This window comes from Struthio camelus, chromosome 7 (assembly GCF_040807025.1).
Source record: "Struthio camelus isolate bStrCam1 chromosome 7, bStrCam1.hap1, whole genome shotgun sequence".
In the NCBI taxonomy this organism is placed as follows: Eukaryota; Metazoa; Chordata; class Aves; order Struthioniformes; family Struthionidae; genus Struthio; species Struthio camelus.
In genome coordinates this window covers 35,692,756-35,712,754 of record NC_090948.1, presented here as the reverse complement: position 1 = coordinate 35,712,754, position 19,999 = coordinate 35,692,756, and the positions used below count along the sequence as shown (strand labels likewise).

The 19,999-nt window shown below is 38.8% G+C and overlaps 1 protein-coding gene across 18 annotated transcripts in view; it reads left to right on the top strand.

Annotated features, from left to right (window-relative positions):
* Window positions 1-16,314, top strand: part of SLC16A9 (solute carrier family 16 member 9) — a 30,083-nt gene extending 13,769 nt beyond the window's left edge. For 14 of the 18 annotated variants that reach the window (XM_009670341.2, XM_068950744.1, XM_009670342.2 and 11 more), the window contains 6 exons: window positions 1,012-1,070; window positions 2,723-2,951; window positions 11,524-11,667; window positions 12,504-12,599; window positions 14,213-15,121; window positions 15,439-16,314. In XM_009670341.2, coding sequence (XP_009668636.1) covers window positions 2,756-2,951; window positions 11,524-11,667; window positions 12,504-12,599; window positions 14,213-15,121; window positions 15,439-15,617 — 1,524 coding nt within the window. In that variant the 5' untranslated portion in view covers window positions 1,012-1,070; window positions 2,723-2,755 and the 3' untranslated portion in view covers window positions 15,618-16,314. Of the gene's footprint in view, window positions 1-787; window positions 917-1,011; window positions 1,071-2,722; window positions 2,952-11,523; window positions 11,668-12,503; window positions 12,600-14,212; window positions 15,122-15,438 lie in introns of all 18 variants that reach the window. The other 4 variants (XM_068950753.1, XM_068950754.1, XM_068950755.1 and 1 more) reach the window with 1 other exon arrangement.
* Window positions 16,315-19,999: the final 3,685 nt, after the last annotated feature.

Here is a 19,999-nt window from a genome sequence, read left to right as displayed (position 1 = left end):
TTTTTTTTTTAAAAGTCTTTCTATTAGAAAAGACTATGTGACCTAAGACTACACAATTTTTTCCTCTCCTGCCCTACCCTGCCCTCTCTTTCTCTCCTTAAATGTTTGGAATTGCAGAACTGAATTAAATAAGTTGTCTCTGTGCCAAATGTTAGAGCTTCAGTATAATGGAGATCAATATAACAGCTAAAATGTGTTTATTTTTTACAGATTACCTTTTAAACAAAATGAGTTTGGATTATTCCCCATCTATTTCTATTATTTTACTGTTTTTCTGAATTCTTTGTTTTTTTGTCTTGGTAGAAGTGTCCCCTTATTGAAGCTGTTACACATTTTCACTATTTTTACTACAGTCAGGGTCAAAACAAGCCAAGTGATGCTTATTGAATGCAAGGAGAGGTGCATATGTATGATGACTGTGTGTATATAATTTAGATTTTTTTTGTAGAAAGGAGGGGATCCTCTTTTGTATAATTTTAAGGATTATTATTGGAGGGAAGTACCTGTAAGCAGCTTTTTAATACTTTGCTACTTTAAGGCATGGCATGATTTCTCTCTGTGCCTGCTGTCACCCTTGCAGCTAATCTAATCAAGGGAAATGTAAACATTTCCTCTGACTTTTGAGGAGGTAAATCGGAACTTGCATTTGTAACTGGAACATGTGTAACATGATAACATTTATAACTGAAAATACTGTGTTTTTAAGGTCTGTCAGCATGTTAAAACCTTGTAAATCATTATTCCTAAAAGGAGCTAGAATGGTCAAAGTTGATTTTTGTGTTTGTAGGCAATGTTTTTGTTTTTTTGGGGGCCCAAGGCTGCTGTCACCTGTTTATGAATTGAGGGAGGGTCAGTATTTCTCCACTGAGATAACTTGATTGCTTCTGAAGTTCCTCTGAATGGATATTAAAAAGAAGTAAGTTAATGTGAAGAAACCAGTTTTTCACAGTTGTTTTTACCGTTGCAGCAGTACTTTTGCTAAAAATATATGTTACTGTTCTTTTTCTGCAGATAGGATTGCCACGTGAAGCTTCGCTTGTAGGGAGCTGAAGGATTCTAAGCCGTCTTCTGTAAGTATCTAAGTAACATTTAGGTGCAGCTATGAACTAGAACTGAATTTTTTCATGTCTCTGTAGCAACTGTTCCTAAAAACTTTGTATAGAAGCTTTTTGTAAGTATTTGATGCAAGTTCTTTAAAAAAACGCCTGTGCTAAGAGGACAGGGAACTTGAATGAAAGTTCTGTATTGTCTACTCATTTACACTTCAAACCTTTGTAAAACGGTCATTTTTTTCCTTTCCAATGAAAAGCTCAAGAACTCTTATCTCCTCTGGTTTCTAAGTCAGAGAGTGAGACTTGTTTCTTTTTCTGCTTTGCCTCTTGGGGTCTCCTAAGCTATAGTGTGTGAATATAATCCTTGAGACCATATCATCAAGAAAACAGGGTGAAATCTTATCTGCCTCTCTGTAAGATTACAGGGTAAAGGAAATAAAATTGTTGAGAATCACGTGTCTGATTAGTGGCAGAGCCAGGAACAGAGCCTGGGTTTTATGATCATCAACTGGACAGATTGCTCACCATAGAGAGGGAAGGCATAGAGAGGGAAGGCAGCTCATGTATGACTGGAAAAAGCCTATCTCCAAAGCAGTTTGAACAGAAAGCTTCTAAATTATTAGCTAAATGTTGTAAGTCCCACTCCCTACGTTCACAAACTAGTCTTGAGAAGGTGTCAGGACAGTCAGTTAGTAAAAGCCATCTGTGCAGATGACAGATCTTGCCATGCAAAGGAGTAGATGGTATTTTGGGGACAGGGCAAAAGTCTGATGATGTTTAGGGAAAAGGCGTGCATCTGAGCTGTGGGTGATGTGTGCAAACTGCAGAGGGCAGACACTGAGAAAGCTTATAGGAGGTGTGTATGTGCGTGCATGTATGTGTGCGTAATACCATCATGGCTTGGCATACAAGTTACAGGTGTATACAGTTTTAGAACTCGGCTGACTTACTAATACATACAAAGTCATTTTTGGAGGTATCACTCCTCTGCGCTTCATCATGTTCACAGAGAAGAGTGCTGAGTGGTTACTACTTCCATAATGTGAATCATCTTCCTTCTTTTGGCCTGCCCCTCCCAGAGTGCACTATCTGATGGCAGATACCTTGTTAAACCTTGTAAGGTACTCTGCTGGGAGATAAGGTTAGAACTAAGTACAGATTGTTTTCTTGACCTTAAGTTAATATTTTTAGATTTGTGATTTTTTTATTTTTTTAATTTGAATTATTTTTTGTGGTCATTTTATACTTGTGCCTGTTCTCATCCTTTGAGCCCATACAATTCACTCAGTATAGCCAGGGCACTTAACAGCTGGTGGCCACATGGTTTTCTTGTTGACCTATGATGGATGTTAATACCTGAGATCTTTGCAAAGCCTATTTAACGCTTGGAGAATGAAAAGTTCTCCCTTTCTGTAACAGAATACTGAGGTATGTATGACTTACTAATGCCTCGTGTGCTGTTCTTGTGTTACACAGAAGACATAGAAGTATGGAATGGTAATATTATTTTCACTGCTGTATACTGTGTTGCATGTATCGCTTGAAGGTTCGTTGGTAATAAGCCTCTGTTCGAACGTGTACTTCTCTGTACAGCTCACTTGTATTAGCAAACCTAGGTCAATAGTATTTCTAATGCTCTGTTCTATTTGTTTCTTCTTCTGTTTGCACAGGACCTGCGTGTACATCTACATTCATCTTGCAAGATGGTATTTCGGAAACCACCAGATGGTGGCTGGGGCTGGGTGATCGTTGTTGTTTCCTTCTTTACTCAGTTCCTGTGTTATGGATCACCGCTGGCGGTGGGAGTCTTGTATTTAGAATGGCTGGATGCTTTTGGAGAAGGGAAAGGCAAGACTGCTTGGGTTGGATCACTAGCAAATGGAATCGGATTGCTTGCCAGTAAGTGTAGATGCAGTATATATCTTAACATGCAATGTTTCCTTTGTATTAGATGCTTTGATCTGAGCGTGCTTTTGGAATTATACTGAAGACAGCTGCAGATGAGGGAAGTGAATGAGGATGCTGCATTTTTGTCTTAGGTTAAGATGACTTAAGAGCAATTACATTAGTAGTTCTACTATATAATACAAAAATACGATGGTAAAAGAGCAATAAAAATATTACCCTCAGAAAATCTGAAATTATTCTATTTGAATGAACTAGAAACACCAAACTACCTCTGAAAAATTGAATCTTAACTTTGTTGCTGTTGGGTTTTTTTTTTTTCCTGAGGCTTTGGGACTAACTTTTGCATTAGTATCTTTAAAATCAAAGCAACTGTTAGCCTAAAGTGTCACAAGCGTTTCAAAAGGAAAAAGGAAGGGTCAATTGATAAACCAGTTACTCCTTTTTAAGCTCCAGAAATAAAACTGCCAGTTAGGGGCAGTTTTCACTGTTTGTTTAACAAAAAAGCCTCCCTTTGAAGCCTGGAAAGTTGTGTATAACAGTGGCATCAAGTAAAACAACTTTACTGGGAGCTTTTCTTCGGTAAGAAGTTGTCTCTTGAAGAAGAACAGCAGGCTTTTGGAGAAACAAAACACCACTTTGGAAGTCCATAGGTCCATCTTTGTTGTTGTTTTAACCTTGAGCATGGGTATTGTACAGGGTAATACCACTAGCTTCTGCTGTTGAAAGATTCACCATAGAAACTATTACCTTTATACTGAATCTGGCAAAGAGTTTAATTGTCTGTCCGCAGAAAAATTGCTATGGGCAAAAGCAATTAAGTAACTTAATGGACAAAATCCAGTTCTAGATTCTGAGGAGATCTCTCCTTGAAAGAGAGTTGACATTCAAATGGTGATGCAAAACTGAGTAAGACCCGTTGCTTTCTGTGACTATATAGCTGGGGAAATACTCGTGCTACGCTCCTGTTAGGGATTTATATCACTAGACAGGACAGAAATGGGCAAAGGCAGTGGATCGCTAACCACAGGAAAGCTGTCTTCAGTCCCAGTGTGGAAATGGGCACAGGCTTGCAGGTTGCTCATTCATCATGCTCAGCACATACTCTTTTCCTGCTTTAAGGGCATTAATGCATGTGCGTAAAAGGATTAAGACCTAAATGAGTTTGAGTGATAGAAGGAAGTGGAGAAAAAGGCTGAACAAGATAGTTACTGAAGAATAGCTAGGCAGAAGGGGTATGCAAGAGAAGGAGTGAAAAAAACCTTCCCTCTGGAGACCAGAAGTCTCTGGCTCACAGCTGTTTGTTGATCACTCCTCTGACAAGAACTTCAGTCCGGTATGTCAACACCATACCAGTCTCCAGATTTCAATTCCCTCTGCCTAGCTGCTTTAGTAATGATCTGTATTGTGCTTTATAGTGAATACAAACTTCTATAACTGATTAATACCAAGAGAAGATGCTATTGTAACTCATTTTGGTATAGAATAATTAAATCACTTGCAATTTTATCGGGGCTGGGAGGAACTCTCTCTATCAGAGTTTGTTTATTCTTTCAGTTTAGAATTAGAAAGCGATTGACTTAATGAACATTTCTCTTTTGTAGTACCTTCAAAGAAAATTACAATTAGGATTTTTTTTTTTTTGCACTGATATTATCAGAGAGTTGACTGAAAGCAAAACATATGTTCTCTGCTGTACCTGAAATGAAAGACCCTACTGTCCTGTCAAGCTGGGATCTGACCCTAATAACTGTACTTAAAACTTGTTGGAGGAACGCTGTTGGCATCATAAGCACTACCTAAGACTAGAATGCCGTTGACATGTTAGAATTTCTTGGCTTGCTAGTACACTCCTGTACCTCTGGAAGACTCCCCAAGCCTCCTTAAATAGAGATGTTTAAAACTTGCACTCTGGGATTGATATAAACATAGTAATAATAATGATTACTGGTTGATTTGGGTGGACGTAGTAGGAAATGGGGGAAAAATCCTATTTCTTTCTAATATGAAATCATTTGTCTTGAGAGAATAACTTCTGTCTCTTTGATGATAAAAGCTTTCTATTGCAAATGAGGAGGAAGTTCCTTCTTATGGAGGGAGCTTAGCAAAGACTAAAAGAATTGAATTGATGCTCTTGAGTAGGCATATCTAGGACAAGGACGGTTAACTTGCGAAGAAATGAGCTACTGTACCATATCTTCTTTGCCCTCAGTGTGAGAGATCTGTTTCTCTCCCTTCACGGTGCAAGAAGCATGCATGGTATAAGAGTCACTGAGAAGCTCATAGGAATGCTTTCTAACTGGCTTAAAAGTAATATGAAAGAGTGTAATTCCCTAAATGTATTTTCATTAATAGCAGCTCATTTAAGAGCTGCCCTTACTACTAGAAAGCACATAAAAAGAGATGATATGTAAGTTTTTTATTTGTTGGAAATGCTTTCCTCTCCTGCAATTTAAAAATTCAAAGGGCTTCAATAGAATAGTATTCTTAATCTGTATGGGGTGCGTTTTCAACCTTCCTGAAACATGCAATCTCTTACAGACTTTATTTTTCATGCTGTTTTCAAAGCAGGCCTTTTCCAGACCTAGTCACTAGTTTAAAGGGCATGTATGTTTTAGTGCAAAAACATTGACATAACATATCACAAAGTCATGAGTACAGAAAAAGCGAACCAATTTCTGTTCTCATTTCTGCTATTGCAGGTTCCAGTATTATAGGCCAGGTGGGACTATTGTGTGTTGTAGCCTCTGTTAAGTAGATGGTCAGTCTAAGTGAATTTTTCTAAATTACCATGCTTTCATATGTGTGAAAAGGTATTATCTGTGCCTTAATTTAACAGTCTCCCCAAACAAGCTGATTTCCACAGCAATATTGCAAGTGAATGCATGAACGGTAGTAATAGAAGGGCAGCTGTACCACAAAGCCTTTTAGTAGTCCCCCTGCCTCTTACTGTTCCTAACTTGCCTCTTCTACTAGTTGTTGTTCCTTCCCTTCACCTCCTTTGTTTTGGTTTCCAATCTCTGACATAGTTGTCCAAAGACATATTTTCAAGTATCGATACTTTTCAAGTGATCCAGATTGCAAGCAGAAAATGTTATAATTCTCATTTGAATTATAATCTTTTTTGTATTTTCCATCTCTTACAACTTTTCTTGGGAGTTAATTCCCTCCTTAAAAGTATGTAATCTTAATTCTTCCTATGGGAGACTTTTTTCATTGACAGAGCTGAAAAATCACATTATATCTTTTGCAACAGTGGGAGGCAAGTCCAGTAACTTTGCTAGATCAGTACTGTAATTACGCCACAAACAAGAATATGTCCTTTTATGTATGCTAACTGGCTCAGAAAGAAATTTCTGTGCATCTTCTCCCCTGCCCTCCGTAACTTAAACATTTTTTTAGAGTGGTTGATGCTGGTGAGTCCTTTTAGATTTGCTAAATTGGTGTCCTTTCTACAGTGTTTACTTCTGACTTGTGTGAGAGCTAAACTTAGATTTGAGACATAGAAACCCAGTACAGCACCTTGTTTATTGAGATGAATTTCCTAGCAGGCTGTGCTCCATTTCTGTCCTCTCACTTGTAACGCAGGCAGTGTTGCTAAGGCTTATGTTCTGCCATAAGCTAGAGAGCTCATCAGCTGGAAAAGGGATTGGGCTAGGCGTCTGGTTGCCCATTGCCATGCAGGATCAAATTAATTGTAACTCAGTATGAAATGACCTTATGGTGTACTGAAGAAAAAGCAGAAAGAAAAGCATCAATGTCATTGTACAGGGCAGTGGTGAGACCTCCTCTATGATACCTGATATCATTCTGGTTAACGCTCTTCAGGCTCTAATAGATGTGTGGCAGATGGCTCCCAGGATGATTTAGGAGAATGGAGAGCTTGTCATATGGGAGGAAATTAAAAGGGTTTACATGTTTAGCCTAATTGTTTTACCAGGCCAGAGAAGAATGTTTGTTATGTTCTTGAAAGTCCTGTGTTTCTCCTACACCAAGTGTTCTTAATTTTATGTCCGTTTGGAGCTCAAAATTAAGTTAGATCCATGTTACACTTGTTAAAACCAAAACAGGCGAAGACCTTGGCGTCTCTGTTGGCACCACAGCTGTTTATAGTAAGAGTTGATTTCACAGTATTTGGCAGTGCAGGAGACACTAGCAACGTGTCTCCTGTTCTCCTTTATTAATGGAGAAAGAATACAGGGAAGATTTTTTCTGGAAAGGGGCATGTCTTGATGAACTAACATGGTAAGTGTTTTTGCTGATCTGACACATTTAGCATTACATGTCTGAAAAGCATAGTTTTGTGTTTTCAGACGATATTTTTACAACTGCAGAAGACCTTTCCAGCATTGGTTTTTGGACAAAAGTCTTGGATATAGATAGCTCCCACTGCAATCTATGGAAGCTATACATAGTTTTTGGGGGAAGAGCAGACAGAAGGTGGGGTTCTCCCAAAGATTCCTCCAAATAGGATCCCGGTTCATTAAGTACCTTTGTCAGAAAGGAACAGCCTCTTCAATCGATCAGAACTGGGTTGCTCTCCATTGTAAAAGATTTTTTATGATCTAATAACCTTGCCCAAAGTACAAAGACTTGGAGATTTTCTTTATTACTAACTGGGTGTAGCAATGCCTTCAATATGCAAAAAAATTTCTTCTGTTATGTCCAGTGGATTTTGCATATAGACAATGAATATTGCATTGACTCTGCAATTTCAACAGACAGATACCAACAGGTAGGATGGGTCAGATTAATGCACGTGATAAGAAGAAGAACTCAGTTTTCCAGTTTCATTTGTTTAGTAAATGGTCTTGTATGTGTATGAGCTGAAAGAAGGAGGAACCTAGAAATGAGAGAGTAGGGGAAGAGAATATTAGTTTGCACAAAGTTCTCTCTCCGTGTGAGAAGACGGAGCAAGAGAGTGTTGGTTTTTGATATCCATAAAAGAAAAATAACTTTGTAGTGAAATTGCAGACTGAAGCATTGTCTTCACAAGGAACGTGTCTACAGAGGTCAGAAGATCATGGTAGTTAAAAAATTATTATGTGGGAGAAGATGGCTTGTTTTCACATCTCATGAGGGACTGACTGTAACATCCAGGTCTCACTGAGGGTAAAGTCTTTTATTTCTTGAAAAAAAAAAAAAAAACTTAAGGAAAATACCAATGTACAACTGAACCCTCCCAGGAGTTTCTCCTCTTTGATCTCTGCATCAAAGTCTCCTGTGAGAGCCTGTCTCCTTTCTGTTGCTTCTTTCCGTCTGGTCTAGGGACCCTCTTGACCGCTTCCCTGCAGAGCCTGATAATTGTATTGTCTCACTCGTGAGCCTTAAATGGTCTTGTGCAGAAGAACGCTGGTTGTCCCTGTGCTGACTTTTAAATCTTTGAGAAAAACATGATTTTCTTCCTAGAGTTAGCTGCCGTTCAGATAAACTGGGTTAGTATCCTTTCTGACAGATTTTGTTCTAGTTTTAAAATATATGGTTTGGAAGGAAACAAGCCCGAGGGATTTTTTGTATTAGAAGTAAATATTTATAAATCTTTTCAAATATCATGCTAATACCAGTACTAACTCTTGGAATTGTTTAGCAAACTGAAGAAAATACTGTCTTAAAAGCCACTTTCTATGCTTCCTATTGAGGAAGGCCACTTGGATTTTATTTTTTTATTCTTGGTTGAAACTGCGGTGAGAAGTGTGTTCTCAGAGGAAGGATCTTTCTGAAATACTGTCAACTGAAAAACCCTTATGCTGCCTGAAGAGCCATTTTCTTTGAGAAAGTGAGAGTCCATTTTGAACAAAGTCCACAGGGCAGGAATTCACAGAGCAAAGTCTGCCTCACTCTGGGAAAGTTGGATGTTTGACCAGATTTAACTGCCCTGAACCCATTATGCTTGAATTACTTGTAGAGAATAACATGTTTGTGTACAGTAAATGCCTGTAAAAATACCATGGCAATAATCAAAGGTACTGTGTCTGTTAGGAAAAAAATGCAAGCTCTTTAGGAGATAGAGAGGAAAGACAAGGAGGCAGGAAAAAGGACAAAGTTGCTGCATATTGCGGTGTTCTCTTTTGTGACTTTTATTTTCTAAGGGTATGATGAAGGGAATGTGAAAGTAGAGCCTGGTGCGTAGGGGAAGACAGAGCTGTTTTCCCTCCTCATTCCTGAGACCTATAACAGCTATTCTAATAGTTATTTTGTGTTTCTTCTTACAAATGGGGCCATTGCTGAGCTGCCAGATCTCTTACTGTGTGAGATGACACATTAATACTGAGCTTACTGGGGCAGGTTCTTTAGTTTTGTGCAGATTGTTTTCCTTGAAGACAAAGCAACAAGATCTCTTTGTACTTTCAGTTCTCCTTTGGGATTATTTTTTGTAAGAGGAGAAGCTGGAAGAGCATCTTCTTGGACCCTGTCAGAGATGCTTTTGATGGCATTCCAGAGGAGAGCGTTGCTGTCGAGAGTATGAAGACAAGTTCTTCAGCTCTGTGTCACTTTTTGTTCTGCCTTGGGACCAGAAGGTCCTGCTTTACTTCAGATCCTCTGCTAGTCATCAGTGTAATCTCTATCGGTACCACCACAGGCAGGGTGGAGATATCCTGAAAGAAGGATGTGCCCAAATGTAGAGAGCAGGTGGAAGGGACTAGAAATAGAAATAAAGCAAGAAATAAAGAAAAGGAAATACAGCTTATTCCTCTCCCTAATTCAATTTTGTTATCACTGCCTAATGTTTTTTTAGTGTAGAAGGATTTTTTATGTAATATGGGTTCAATCCTTTGTTTGTTTTTGAAATCCTGTGGTTTTAAGAAACATACCATCTTAACTTGCCAGCTCTAGTAATTAATTCTCAGAATTAACCACAATCTAACACTTTCAGTTTTTGTTCTCAGCAAGTTACTCTGCAGTTTTGGCCAACTTTCATCCCCGCAGCGTGCTGATTCTTGAGAAGCAGCAAGGGCTTACCTCTCCCTTTCTTACGTTTTCCAAATTGCAAATAAACCCGACTTGTCCAGCCAATTTTCTTGTTTCTTCTTCTTCAGCTCTTACTCCTTGCCAGGAAAAGCCCTAATTCAAGCTCCTCTTTAAGTTCCCTAAACAGATGGCTCTTACGTGGGGTAAAGGTTCTGACCTGCCTTATATTTGAGGATTGATTCACCTGCAAATGAATCTGTCCTCCTGCCCGCCTGCCAGAATTGCTCGTCCCGTGGCTGGTAACCGCATGAAAACCTTGCCTACATTCCTAGCTGCTTGCTCCTGTCTGCAAACCTGGGCAAGCACCTTCATCAATTCCAAGTGTTGTTCACCTTATATCACCCCTCTGGGCTCACCTCCCGTCGGTCGGGAATCTTAGTTATGTGCAAGTCAGGGAGGACCAATAACAAATGGCAAACTCCTAAGTTACTGCTTTCGCAGATAACATTGTCTTTGTATCAGTGTGAGTGAAATCCAAATGTTGTGAGGTTTTTTTGTTTTTTAAATAATGTCATTCGTCTTTGTATCAAAATTCTAAGCTCATAGATGGCAAGTTTAGGATCTCAGGGCTAATATGTAGGTCTATAAACTTTTGAAATTGAAATGTTTCAGATAAGAGATTTTTCTTTGCAAACCAAGTCGTTTTGCTAGTTACTGATTTATACAGGATGCCGAATTTGCACACTGCTTCAGATTAAAAGGCATATTTCAGATCCCACAACTGAAAATAAGTGATTGTTCTACAACTTCTGCGAGAGAGGAATTGATTGAGTAGAGGTGGAGTAGGAACATTGCCAGCAATCTGCTCTTGTTTGAAAAACTAACCAATTAAGAAATACTGGGGGGTGGGGAGAGGGAGAAATCTGTTTCAAATTTCAGAAATCTTACTCTGGACATTCTCAGGAAATACCTTTTATTTTCTGCAGTTTTACTATAAACATCAAGATGGGTAGTAAAACAGTTACTTATTTAGTAAAATACTGACCTGTTGTATCAGCAGATACTTTCTCTGTGTAAGCACCAGGTGGCATTGTGACTGTGATTATGAGCAGAAGTTAATATTTTCCATTTCAGTTTTATAAATCTCACCTTATATCAAGATTACTACAGATGTCTTTTCTGCAGCACAGTTTTGGGGTCTGCTTATCAAAAACCATCTGTTTGGTTAAAGTTTAGCTGACGGTTTACCCTTTTTGCTACTTGAAGATAAAGATTCTTTTTAGAAATTTTGAGTAAATCCTGAGGTTTATAATAACAGTTTTATCATCCAGTATATCCATGCTATTCTCTGTTTAAAGAATCTTTTATTTTCTCTCTCTCTCTCTCTCTCTCTCTCTCTCTCATATCCCTGGTACAACTTAGCGTTCTCAATGTCAGCCCCTGCTTGAGCAAAATTCTTGTGAGCCTGATCTTGCATGTTTTTATAACTTACTGTTCTTAAGAATCGTGTAAAAATGAATATCCTGAATTGTTATTTTTAATATAATTGTATTTTCCAAAAAATATTGCAAAGAACATTTCCATAGACTGAGATTTTTTTAAAAGTCCTTCCTGGTGCTGCTGTTTACAAGTAATATTTTCCATGGTTTTTGTCTAGGTCCTGTCTGCAGTATATGCGTATCATCTTTTGGAGCACGACCAGTAGCAATCTTCAGTGGCTTTATGGTGGCTGGAGGCCTCATGATGAGTAGTTTTGCACCTAATATATACTTTCTGTATCTTTCATATGGGATCGTTGTTGGTAAGAAGCATCTCCTCTTCATACAGAGACTTCATCTGTATTATGTTGAGTCCTGGTTTATGAATCTGGAAAAGGAAGCTGTTTCACAGACACAGTAATAGACTCGAGTTATCAAGGAATATCTAACTTCTGTTGGGGAGGCGCAGGCAGACTTTTACAGTATAGTGAAAGATAAAGGCTATGCTTATGTTTGTCAGTGTTTGAAAACAGTTTGTCCTCTGTTGACATTGATGGTTCTTTGAGATGAACTGAGATTTAATCAAGCGGGTCTTCTGCAGCCATGAAGTGCTAATCTTAAAGGAATAAAATATCTTAAGGAATGTTGTCATGTACTCATTCTAATTTGATAAATTGGAGATCATTAAGGAGAGGTGTTGTTCCTAACTGGATTGAACTGAAAACACTGTGCTAAAAGCATGAAAATGCTGTTTTCCAAGTAGGTGGTGACCTGCCTCTCTGTTCTGCACTTGGCTGCTGTGGGTGGTTTAAAGGCTGCAATTAACTGACTCAGGAATCCGGACACCTCGCGGGCCGGCAAGGACCCAGCAGTGTGTGTTAACTCGGGCACGGTGCCATATGGGTGCAGCTGTACTGTTTTCCAGGGCCAACCCTTGGACAGAAAGCTGTATAACTGCTTTCACATAGCACAGAGCCTGAGCTAGTGAAGTCTTCAAACCCGAGCCAGCTCCGCACAGATTCTGAGACTGGGAATAGTCAGAGGGAGAAAGGTGGGACAGCGCAGGCTGGGGTACAACACTGTCTTATCTGGGGAATAAATGGGGGCATTCGTTTCCCAGAGTGCGTTGCACATTTTATTCCTAACTTGTTTTTTTAAGGGCTTGGATGCGGCCTTTTATATACCGCAACAGTTACCATCACTTGCCACTATTTTGACAAACGCAGAGGCCTTGCGCTTGGTCTGATTTCAACAGGTATGGTTTTTAATTTTCAATCATCTTTAACTTTTCAAGTGTGACAGATGCAGCTATCATTACCTTGACAGTAAAAATCAGGTGGTTATGTTTTTCTCAGGTACTTCTCAAAGTCCTTCTAAAGTCAAAACATCAGTAGCAATGAACGTATGCCAGCAGGCTTCAGATAAAATAGTAACTGCATTTTCAGGTGTATAGTGCGAGTTATCCATATAGACGAGAAAAGGAAATGCACCAAAATGAAAGCGGGTTCATCAGTAGTGTGGGCTGCATGCAGGCCTGTGTAATACCGGGGGAAACCTGCCACAGAGCCCTATTCTCCCTCTTCTAATTCAGGCAAGGTCAGAGGTGAGAGAGAGACCAAAAACACACAGGTATGAATCCTGGATTGTCATAATCCCATATTAGTTGTGTTTTTCAAGTAGTAGTTGAATTTCGGGCTTGCCTTTTTTATTTCCTATATAAAAGGAGACTGAAGTCTGAAATCTTAGGTTGCATGCTGTCTTTTACACAGAGAGGAACTGCTAACTTAAGCATGTTGTGCCATGCCTGGCTTTCTGTGTTATGTGCTCTCTCTCTCTGATCGCTTTTCTGAAGTTGCTATTAGCGAAGAGAGTTCTGGTCAGTACAGTCGGTGCTTCAAGATATCAATGCCCGATCCACCCTAGTGGAATAAAGGGGGATTTCTGCCAAAGTGTTCCTTGGAATCATTTTCAGTGACTTTTACTGAGATTGCAGGTAGTCTTCCTTAAGGGCTGATCTTACCGAGCCGTAGTCCGTTTTAGTACATGGAAGACAAAAAAAGCCTGAATTTTAAAATTATTTTTCTCTGCATTTAGTGCTCAAGTATATAGATGGTTTTAATAAAACCTAGGAACAGTCTTCAGCAAATCATTTTGCATTGAAGTTTGTCTTTAAATTGGTTTGAAAAACCAATGCTCTGTATTCATAAGTGGAAATCTGACGATTACAATGGGCCTATGCTCACTTTAGCCACGAGCTTTTTCTTTAGAACGTTAGGACTGCGTAAAATGCCTCTGTCTGTAGTAATTACTTACTCTCCAGTATTTACTTTTAAACAGCCATATTTCTTAAATGCACCCTCCTTAAATCAGCTCCTTAAGCCATGGGCTGTTTCTAGCAGGGCTTTTGGCTAACCTCTCGTCTGTTCCTGCCTTAGAGGAGGAAGATGGCAGGGAGGAGGAGAAAGGAGGAGATGTTCATATGTAAAATTCTAACTGTACTAACTTGAAATGGCACCTGAAGGGATATATCTAAGTATGTGCATGGCAGAGGGATGGCTTAATAGTTTGACATTTTAAATCAGATATAGTATTGGTCCTACTTATTTCTGCAGTGTCTGCTAGTGTTAATCACCATAAATTGTTCTGGTCTTTTTAAAAGCTTTTTATTTTGTACATACTCAGTAAAGAAAATATAACATCAAGAGTGACGATAACTTACCAGTTCATTACATTGGAGAAAAGGGAGCATGAAATCACTTACAATCCCTGTGAGAGTATGTTTTGCAGTTGCTGAAATGTTAAAGCTTGTTATTGGTGAGTGAAGTTCTCAGCTCTTCTGATTAAACTGATCTTATTTTCCTTTTATAGGCTCAAGTGTTGGGCTCTTTATATATGCAGCATTGCAAAGAGAGCTTATTGATCTATACGGACTGGATGGCTGTCTGCTTATAGTTGGCGCACTATCTTTAAATATATTAGCGTGTGGCAGTCTGATGAGACCACTGGAGTCATCTGATTCCCCTTCACCAGAGAAAGTATGCGTAGATAAGGTCCCAGATCAATATTTTGTTTACCATGAAAAAGAAAAGACTGTTGAAGAAAATATAAGCATCCTTGAAAAGGGCTACATTGATGAAAAGTGTGCAAACAATATACCTGATTACAAACAGGATAGCATTTTAAATAAGAATGTGTTGACCTCAATAAATGTAAATGAGAAAGACACTTACAAAAAGAAAGTTGTAGAACAGACAAACTTCTGCAAGCAACTGGCCAAAAGGAAGTGGCAGCTCTATCTGAACTACTGGAAGGATACCGTGGTTCTTTTTAAGAACAAAGTATTTTCAGCTCTCTTTGTTGCCATCTTGCTCTTTGACATCGGTGGATTTCCTCCTTCACTGCTTATGGAAGATGTAGCAAGAAGCGCGAACATTAGTGAAGAAGACTATCATATGCCCCTTATTTCCATTATAGGCATCATGACTGCTGTTGGCAAACTTATTTTAGGAATACTGGCAGATTTTAAGTGGGTCAATACTTTATACCTATATGTATCTACCTTAATAATGACTGGAGTGGCCTTGTTTGCAATTCCATTTGCCAAAAGTTACCTTACATTAGCAATGCTTTCTGGGATTTTGGGTTTTCTGACTGGAAACTGGTCAATTTTTCCATATGTAACAACAAAGACTGTAGGAATTGAGAAACTGACACATGCATACGGGATATTAATGTTCTTTGCTGGACTTGGAAATAGCCTTGGACCACCAATTGTAGGTAAGTTCAAGTTAGATATTATAAAATTCCAATGAGCTTGTCAGGACCAGACAATTAAGCTGCATGCAAGTAGTTTGAATTGGTCCTAATAACAATGGAAAGATGAAATCAAAATCTTAGAAAAGATTGCTTTTCTTGAGCTGGGCAAGCTGATTGTGTTCTGTTTTCTTTTTTTGATGAAAAGTACGTTTCACGTCTAAGTCTACAAAGTACCTTTTAGATTTGGCCTTGCATTTTCGTGGTGTTTCTCTACCTTACAATGCTGTGTTACGTTTAACTCTTTGCTGATGCTCTTCTCTTTTATTTTCACCCTGCAGGTTGGTTTTACGACTGGACACAGGAATATGACACTGCATTCTATTTCAGTGGCTTTTGTGTTTTACTTGGTGGATTTCTTTTGCTGTTGGCAGCATTACCCTGCTGGAATGCCTGTACCAATCAGAGCTCAAAGCTGCCTCCAAACACTTACTCCTACAAAGTTGCATCTAGTGCTTAGATGACAACCGGAAAACACTTCATACTTTTTTATATTATGTAACAAAATATTTTAGTAATTTTCCACTTATTTATGAAGTCCAAAAATCCTCTTCCACTAGAACAATTCCATTGTTGCTTGATGTTCCATTTCCCTTTTTTTTTTTTTTTAAAGAACAGTCTTATTTTGTCTACTCTGCACTGTGTTTTCAGCCTTTGTCTACTGTAGTTTCCTTTCACCCTTTAATGGGTGTATTCTGCTGTATTATCAGCTGTATATTTTTTAGGGGGAGGGAGGGGGACAAGACTTTGAAACAAAAGTAAAGGCCTGGTCCTTATAGGAGAAGGATGACATTATTGTCACCTTTCATAGGTCTCTAAGTTGCACAATCATACTTTACAAAGCAACAATTTGCCTTATTAGAATGTAATACTGTGATGAGGTGCTTATAATATCATGCTTAGGTTAACTTTTTTCTTTTTTTAAAGTTTCTCCAATTTAAAATGAAGTGCCAATGGACGGGGGGGAAGAAGAGGGGGAACAAAACCAACCTTATGTTACATAACTGAAGTGAACTTTATGATGAAAGTAAAGATTCTTACTACCACTGAAACGAAGAGATTTGTTTATAAGTATTGCACATTTTGTGAAGTCTGTTTATAAAACTGTTGAACCAAAAATCTTTTAAGCCAAGGAATAAACATGATTGTTGAAACCATGTAAAGAAATGCTTACTTGGTTATGCAAGTTCATGATCTTCAGATTAGAGCTGGAAGTCTCCCATTACAGACGCTTGCAGAAGCCCACGGGTGGGTGACTTAGGAACACCCTAAGCATTTGCAAGTCACCGACAGGCTGACAGTGGTGTGGGGCCTCTGTTGTTGCTCAGCTCCAGTTCGGTAGGTTGGACTTGTTGAGAAGAACTTGTGCTTAATAGTAGAGATATCAACAAGGTAGATTTGATTTTAAAAAGGAATAAAATGACAGCTCTTGGCTCTGTCATTTTTTTGAAATGGACATAGCTAGGAGAGAAATTAGGAAAGCAAACAAGGAAGTGATGGGGAGGGAAGGGATAACTGAGGAGATGAAGGGTGAAGCTGAATGGAAAGAGTTCCAATGCTCAAACGCCGAACAGGCGAATAAAAAGAAGTGCCTGAAACTCACTGCCCAGATACTCTCTAGCTACAGTACAGCTCTGTGTGTGCTGGGTTTTTTCTTTTGTTTTCCAAGGCCCAGAGCTGGAGAGACTGACAGGAACCCCTTGTGAGCTAGGGGTCTTCCCTGAAGCTTGCTGCTTCTGCGGCTGCTCCCATGCCACAGAGTTGTCTGGTTTCTCTTGCATAGTAGTCACAGAAATCTTCCATCTACCTGATGCATGTCCTGAGCACTATGACTTTTTGCTGTAGGTTTAAAGCTTACTGAAGCATGTTGGGAAGTCTTGTATGAGGTGGAAGTCCATTGACTTTTCAGAGTTAGGTACTGGATGGTTGGCTGCAAATGCCCGAGTAGTTCTCAGCGTTGCTATGTTCCTCAAATGTCCACTGTGATTCTAGGTCATAAATACTCCATAAGATGAAAACGGGCATTTAACTGAGCCACCTTTATTGTCAAAGGCTATGCACTGAGTTGCTGTATTTGCGCATCTCTTAATGGGGCAGACATAGGTGCAAGTAATGTTCCCTCTCCTGATTGAAGGCAGGAAAGTCTAGCTTGGCTTCAGCCAGCTTCTGCTCGTTTTCTGGGATTCACTTCTTTTAGTTTATATTAAAACTTGACAAAAATAAAGATGCAGTTAGTTTGGCTCTTTGTTTTTTTCCTCCATTTGTCAGCTGGGTGTAACTATTGTGTGTTTTCTTCCTGGATTGCTTACCCAATGTATGTGGAAAAAATCTTGTGTAGGGCATTCCATTTATACATAAGTGCAACTCCAGTTCCAAACTGGTGTCCTGGATATCTTGGATATCTGATGTGGATTTGTACCGCTAATATATATGCTGTATGGCAGCTGAAATCAGTGTTCACTGCGTGCATCTGAAAATAGTGCCATGTGTGTTACACATCTGAAAGAAACGGCAGTGGTATATTGTACATAATCAGGATATGTGTGCATTCGGATGAATATCTTTCAATGTTTTCCACTTCCTGCTAACTCTACGTTCCCAGTACTTTAAATATGAAGCTAAAGTTATTTTACTTGTCGGTCTGTTTGAAAAAAATCCAGCTAGAGTTAATGTTAGTGACTGCGCAATATATAACACACTTTGCAATGGAAATGGAGTCTATTATTAGGCAGCTTGATATGTTTGGAAATATGACTAGTGATCTGTGATATTTTCCTGATGTAACCTCACTCATTAGTGAGGGGAGAGCTTGGGCTGTTGGAGAATTTTACGTTGCCATTGCAGTCAGCACGTATAAGGACTCCTAGTCCTGACCAGTTGGTTCAACGTTGTGACCATACTAGTCTTGACTTCGTTTGATTAAACAGACCTAGGACATACTGTTCCAGTTCTTGTTTTTGCTTCTCGGGTTTTAGGGATTCCTTTTCAAGAGAAGGTTGCCATAGATGCTACAACTTGACAGTAACTCAGTGTTATTCCCCACAATTTGTAAGGTATTTGACAGCGAGGAGTTCTTGGATGTTTGGGATTATATCAATTTGCCAAGTTTAAATAATTTCTATTCTTTCCTATGACCATCTTTGGATGGTCGTAGATATTTTGCAGCTAGGAAAAGAAAGCAGTTCAACTGTAAAAAGAAAGCAGTTCAACTGTAAAAGTTGCTGTGGCAGTGGTGAGTTACTGCGAGTGTGTAGACAGTATTGGAGCTGGAAAACTTTGAAGAAACAAGAACTGGGGAAAAAATGCCACTTGATTTTCTGACGTGTCTGTCTTGTGTTCCCAGCCCCTGTCTGATCTCTGTGACGGTTGGCAAGACTTTGGGTGCTACAGGTAGCTGCGAGGTGAGCAGGGATTCATAGGCTAGATGCCAGCAAAGAGGATACAGTGACCAAGTTGATCTGCTGTTCTATCAATGGGGCATTCATTTTGGTCTCCCCTCTACTCAGCCACTGCTTTTCAAAAATTCTATTCATACAGGTTTTATCTGAGAGTTTTCTCTTTTTCTGTCTAGCAGGCTTTGTTCAAGCTGTCCAGTAGGTTCAAATGTTTTTTGTAAAGGGCACAAGGGAGGTACAATATGATTATCTATGCCTCGTTTATTTGAAAGCTAGGTTATAAACATTGATAGGTTGGTAGAGGTAGGTGGATATACAGTTCTACCCTGCAAAATTAAATTCTGCATCCTCTGTTGAGTTTTATAGTCCCTGACAAACAGACCTAGAACAGAAGAAATGGGATACTTAGGTAATTATGCTATATTGCAGAATAAACAGTTTACTGCTGTTGTTGTATAAACTAATTAGCTACTGTGGAGTCAGTCAAAAAGAGAACATTTATTTTCTTATTGGCAGATGCTAAGAAAATGTATAGTTGTTACGAAGACACAAGACATATCAAACTGCTAAGTTTTGTTAGATTTAAAGGTTCTTTTCTGTGCCTTGCTGAATTGGTGATCTTGATGATGTGTTGCAAAAATGAAATGTATTCCTTTGATAGCCATTACTGTGCCTACATTAAATTGATACTGGATTACAGCATCACATATTGGCATTGAACGGTGTGCTAAATAAGGGCTACAGATCATATGCAGTATGAATCGGTTGAGATGTTTGCATAACATTATACTGACATTCTAATATTTTTGATTTGAAAGCTATTTTAGTTAAGGCTCTTCAGAAGGGCAAGTCTGGTGAATATGTCAGGCTGAGTATGATACTAGTCAGATTAGAAATGTCGAAAGATAAATGATATAGATATTGTATAGATACGCAAAATAAAATGGCAAAAACTTCTTTCTAGCATGAAATAAATTCCTCAGATTCAAAGGACTATTTCAGTAATATTATGCTCTAGACTGGAATAATTATGCTAAAGAGCCAAATCGAAGACTTCTCATTCTTCTTACCAGAGGTAGTCTTTAGAAACATGTCATTATGTTCTCTACTTACCAAATTCTGTATTGCTTTTTATGTTTTTTTGAAGAAAGACACGTCTGCTTTTAAAAAATATGATGCTTTAACAGTTCTCAGAAGCTCATTTTGTACGATGCTCTGTCATGTAAGGGTTTTGGTGCATGAATTAAATGAGCTGGCGATTTAAAGCTTCTATAAATAGCTGTCTATTTCTGGCTTGTTGTCACTGTCATAACCCTATTGGGAAGACTTGACTCTTTTCTTTTATGCCCTCATTGTAAGGCCTAACATTTTGTGCAATAGCTTCTCATGTTATTTTTATTTTTTGTGTCCATATTTTGTTGGAACAAAACGGCTGGTCGGGTTTAGC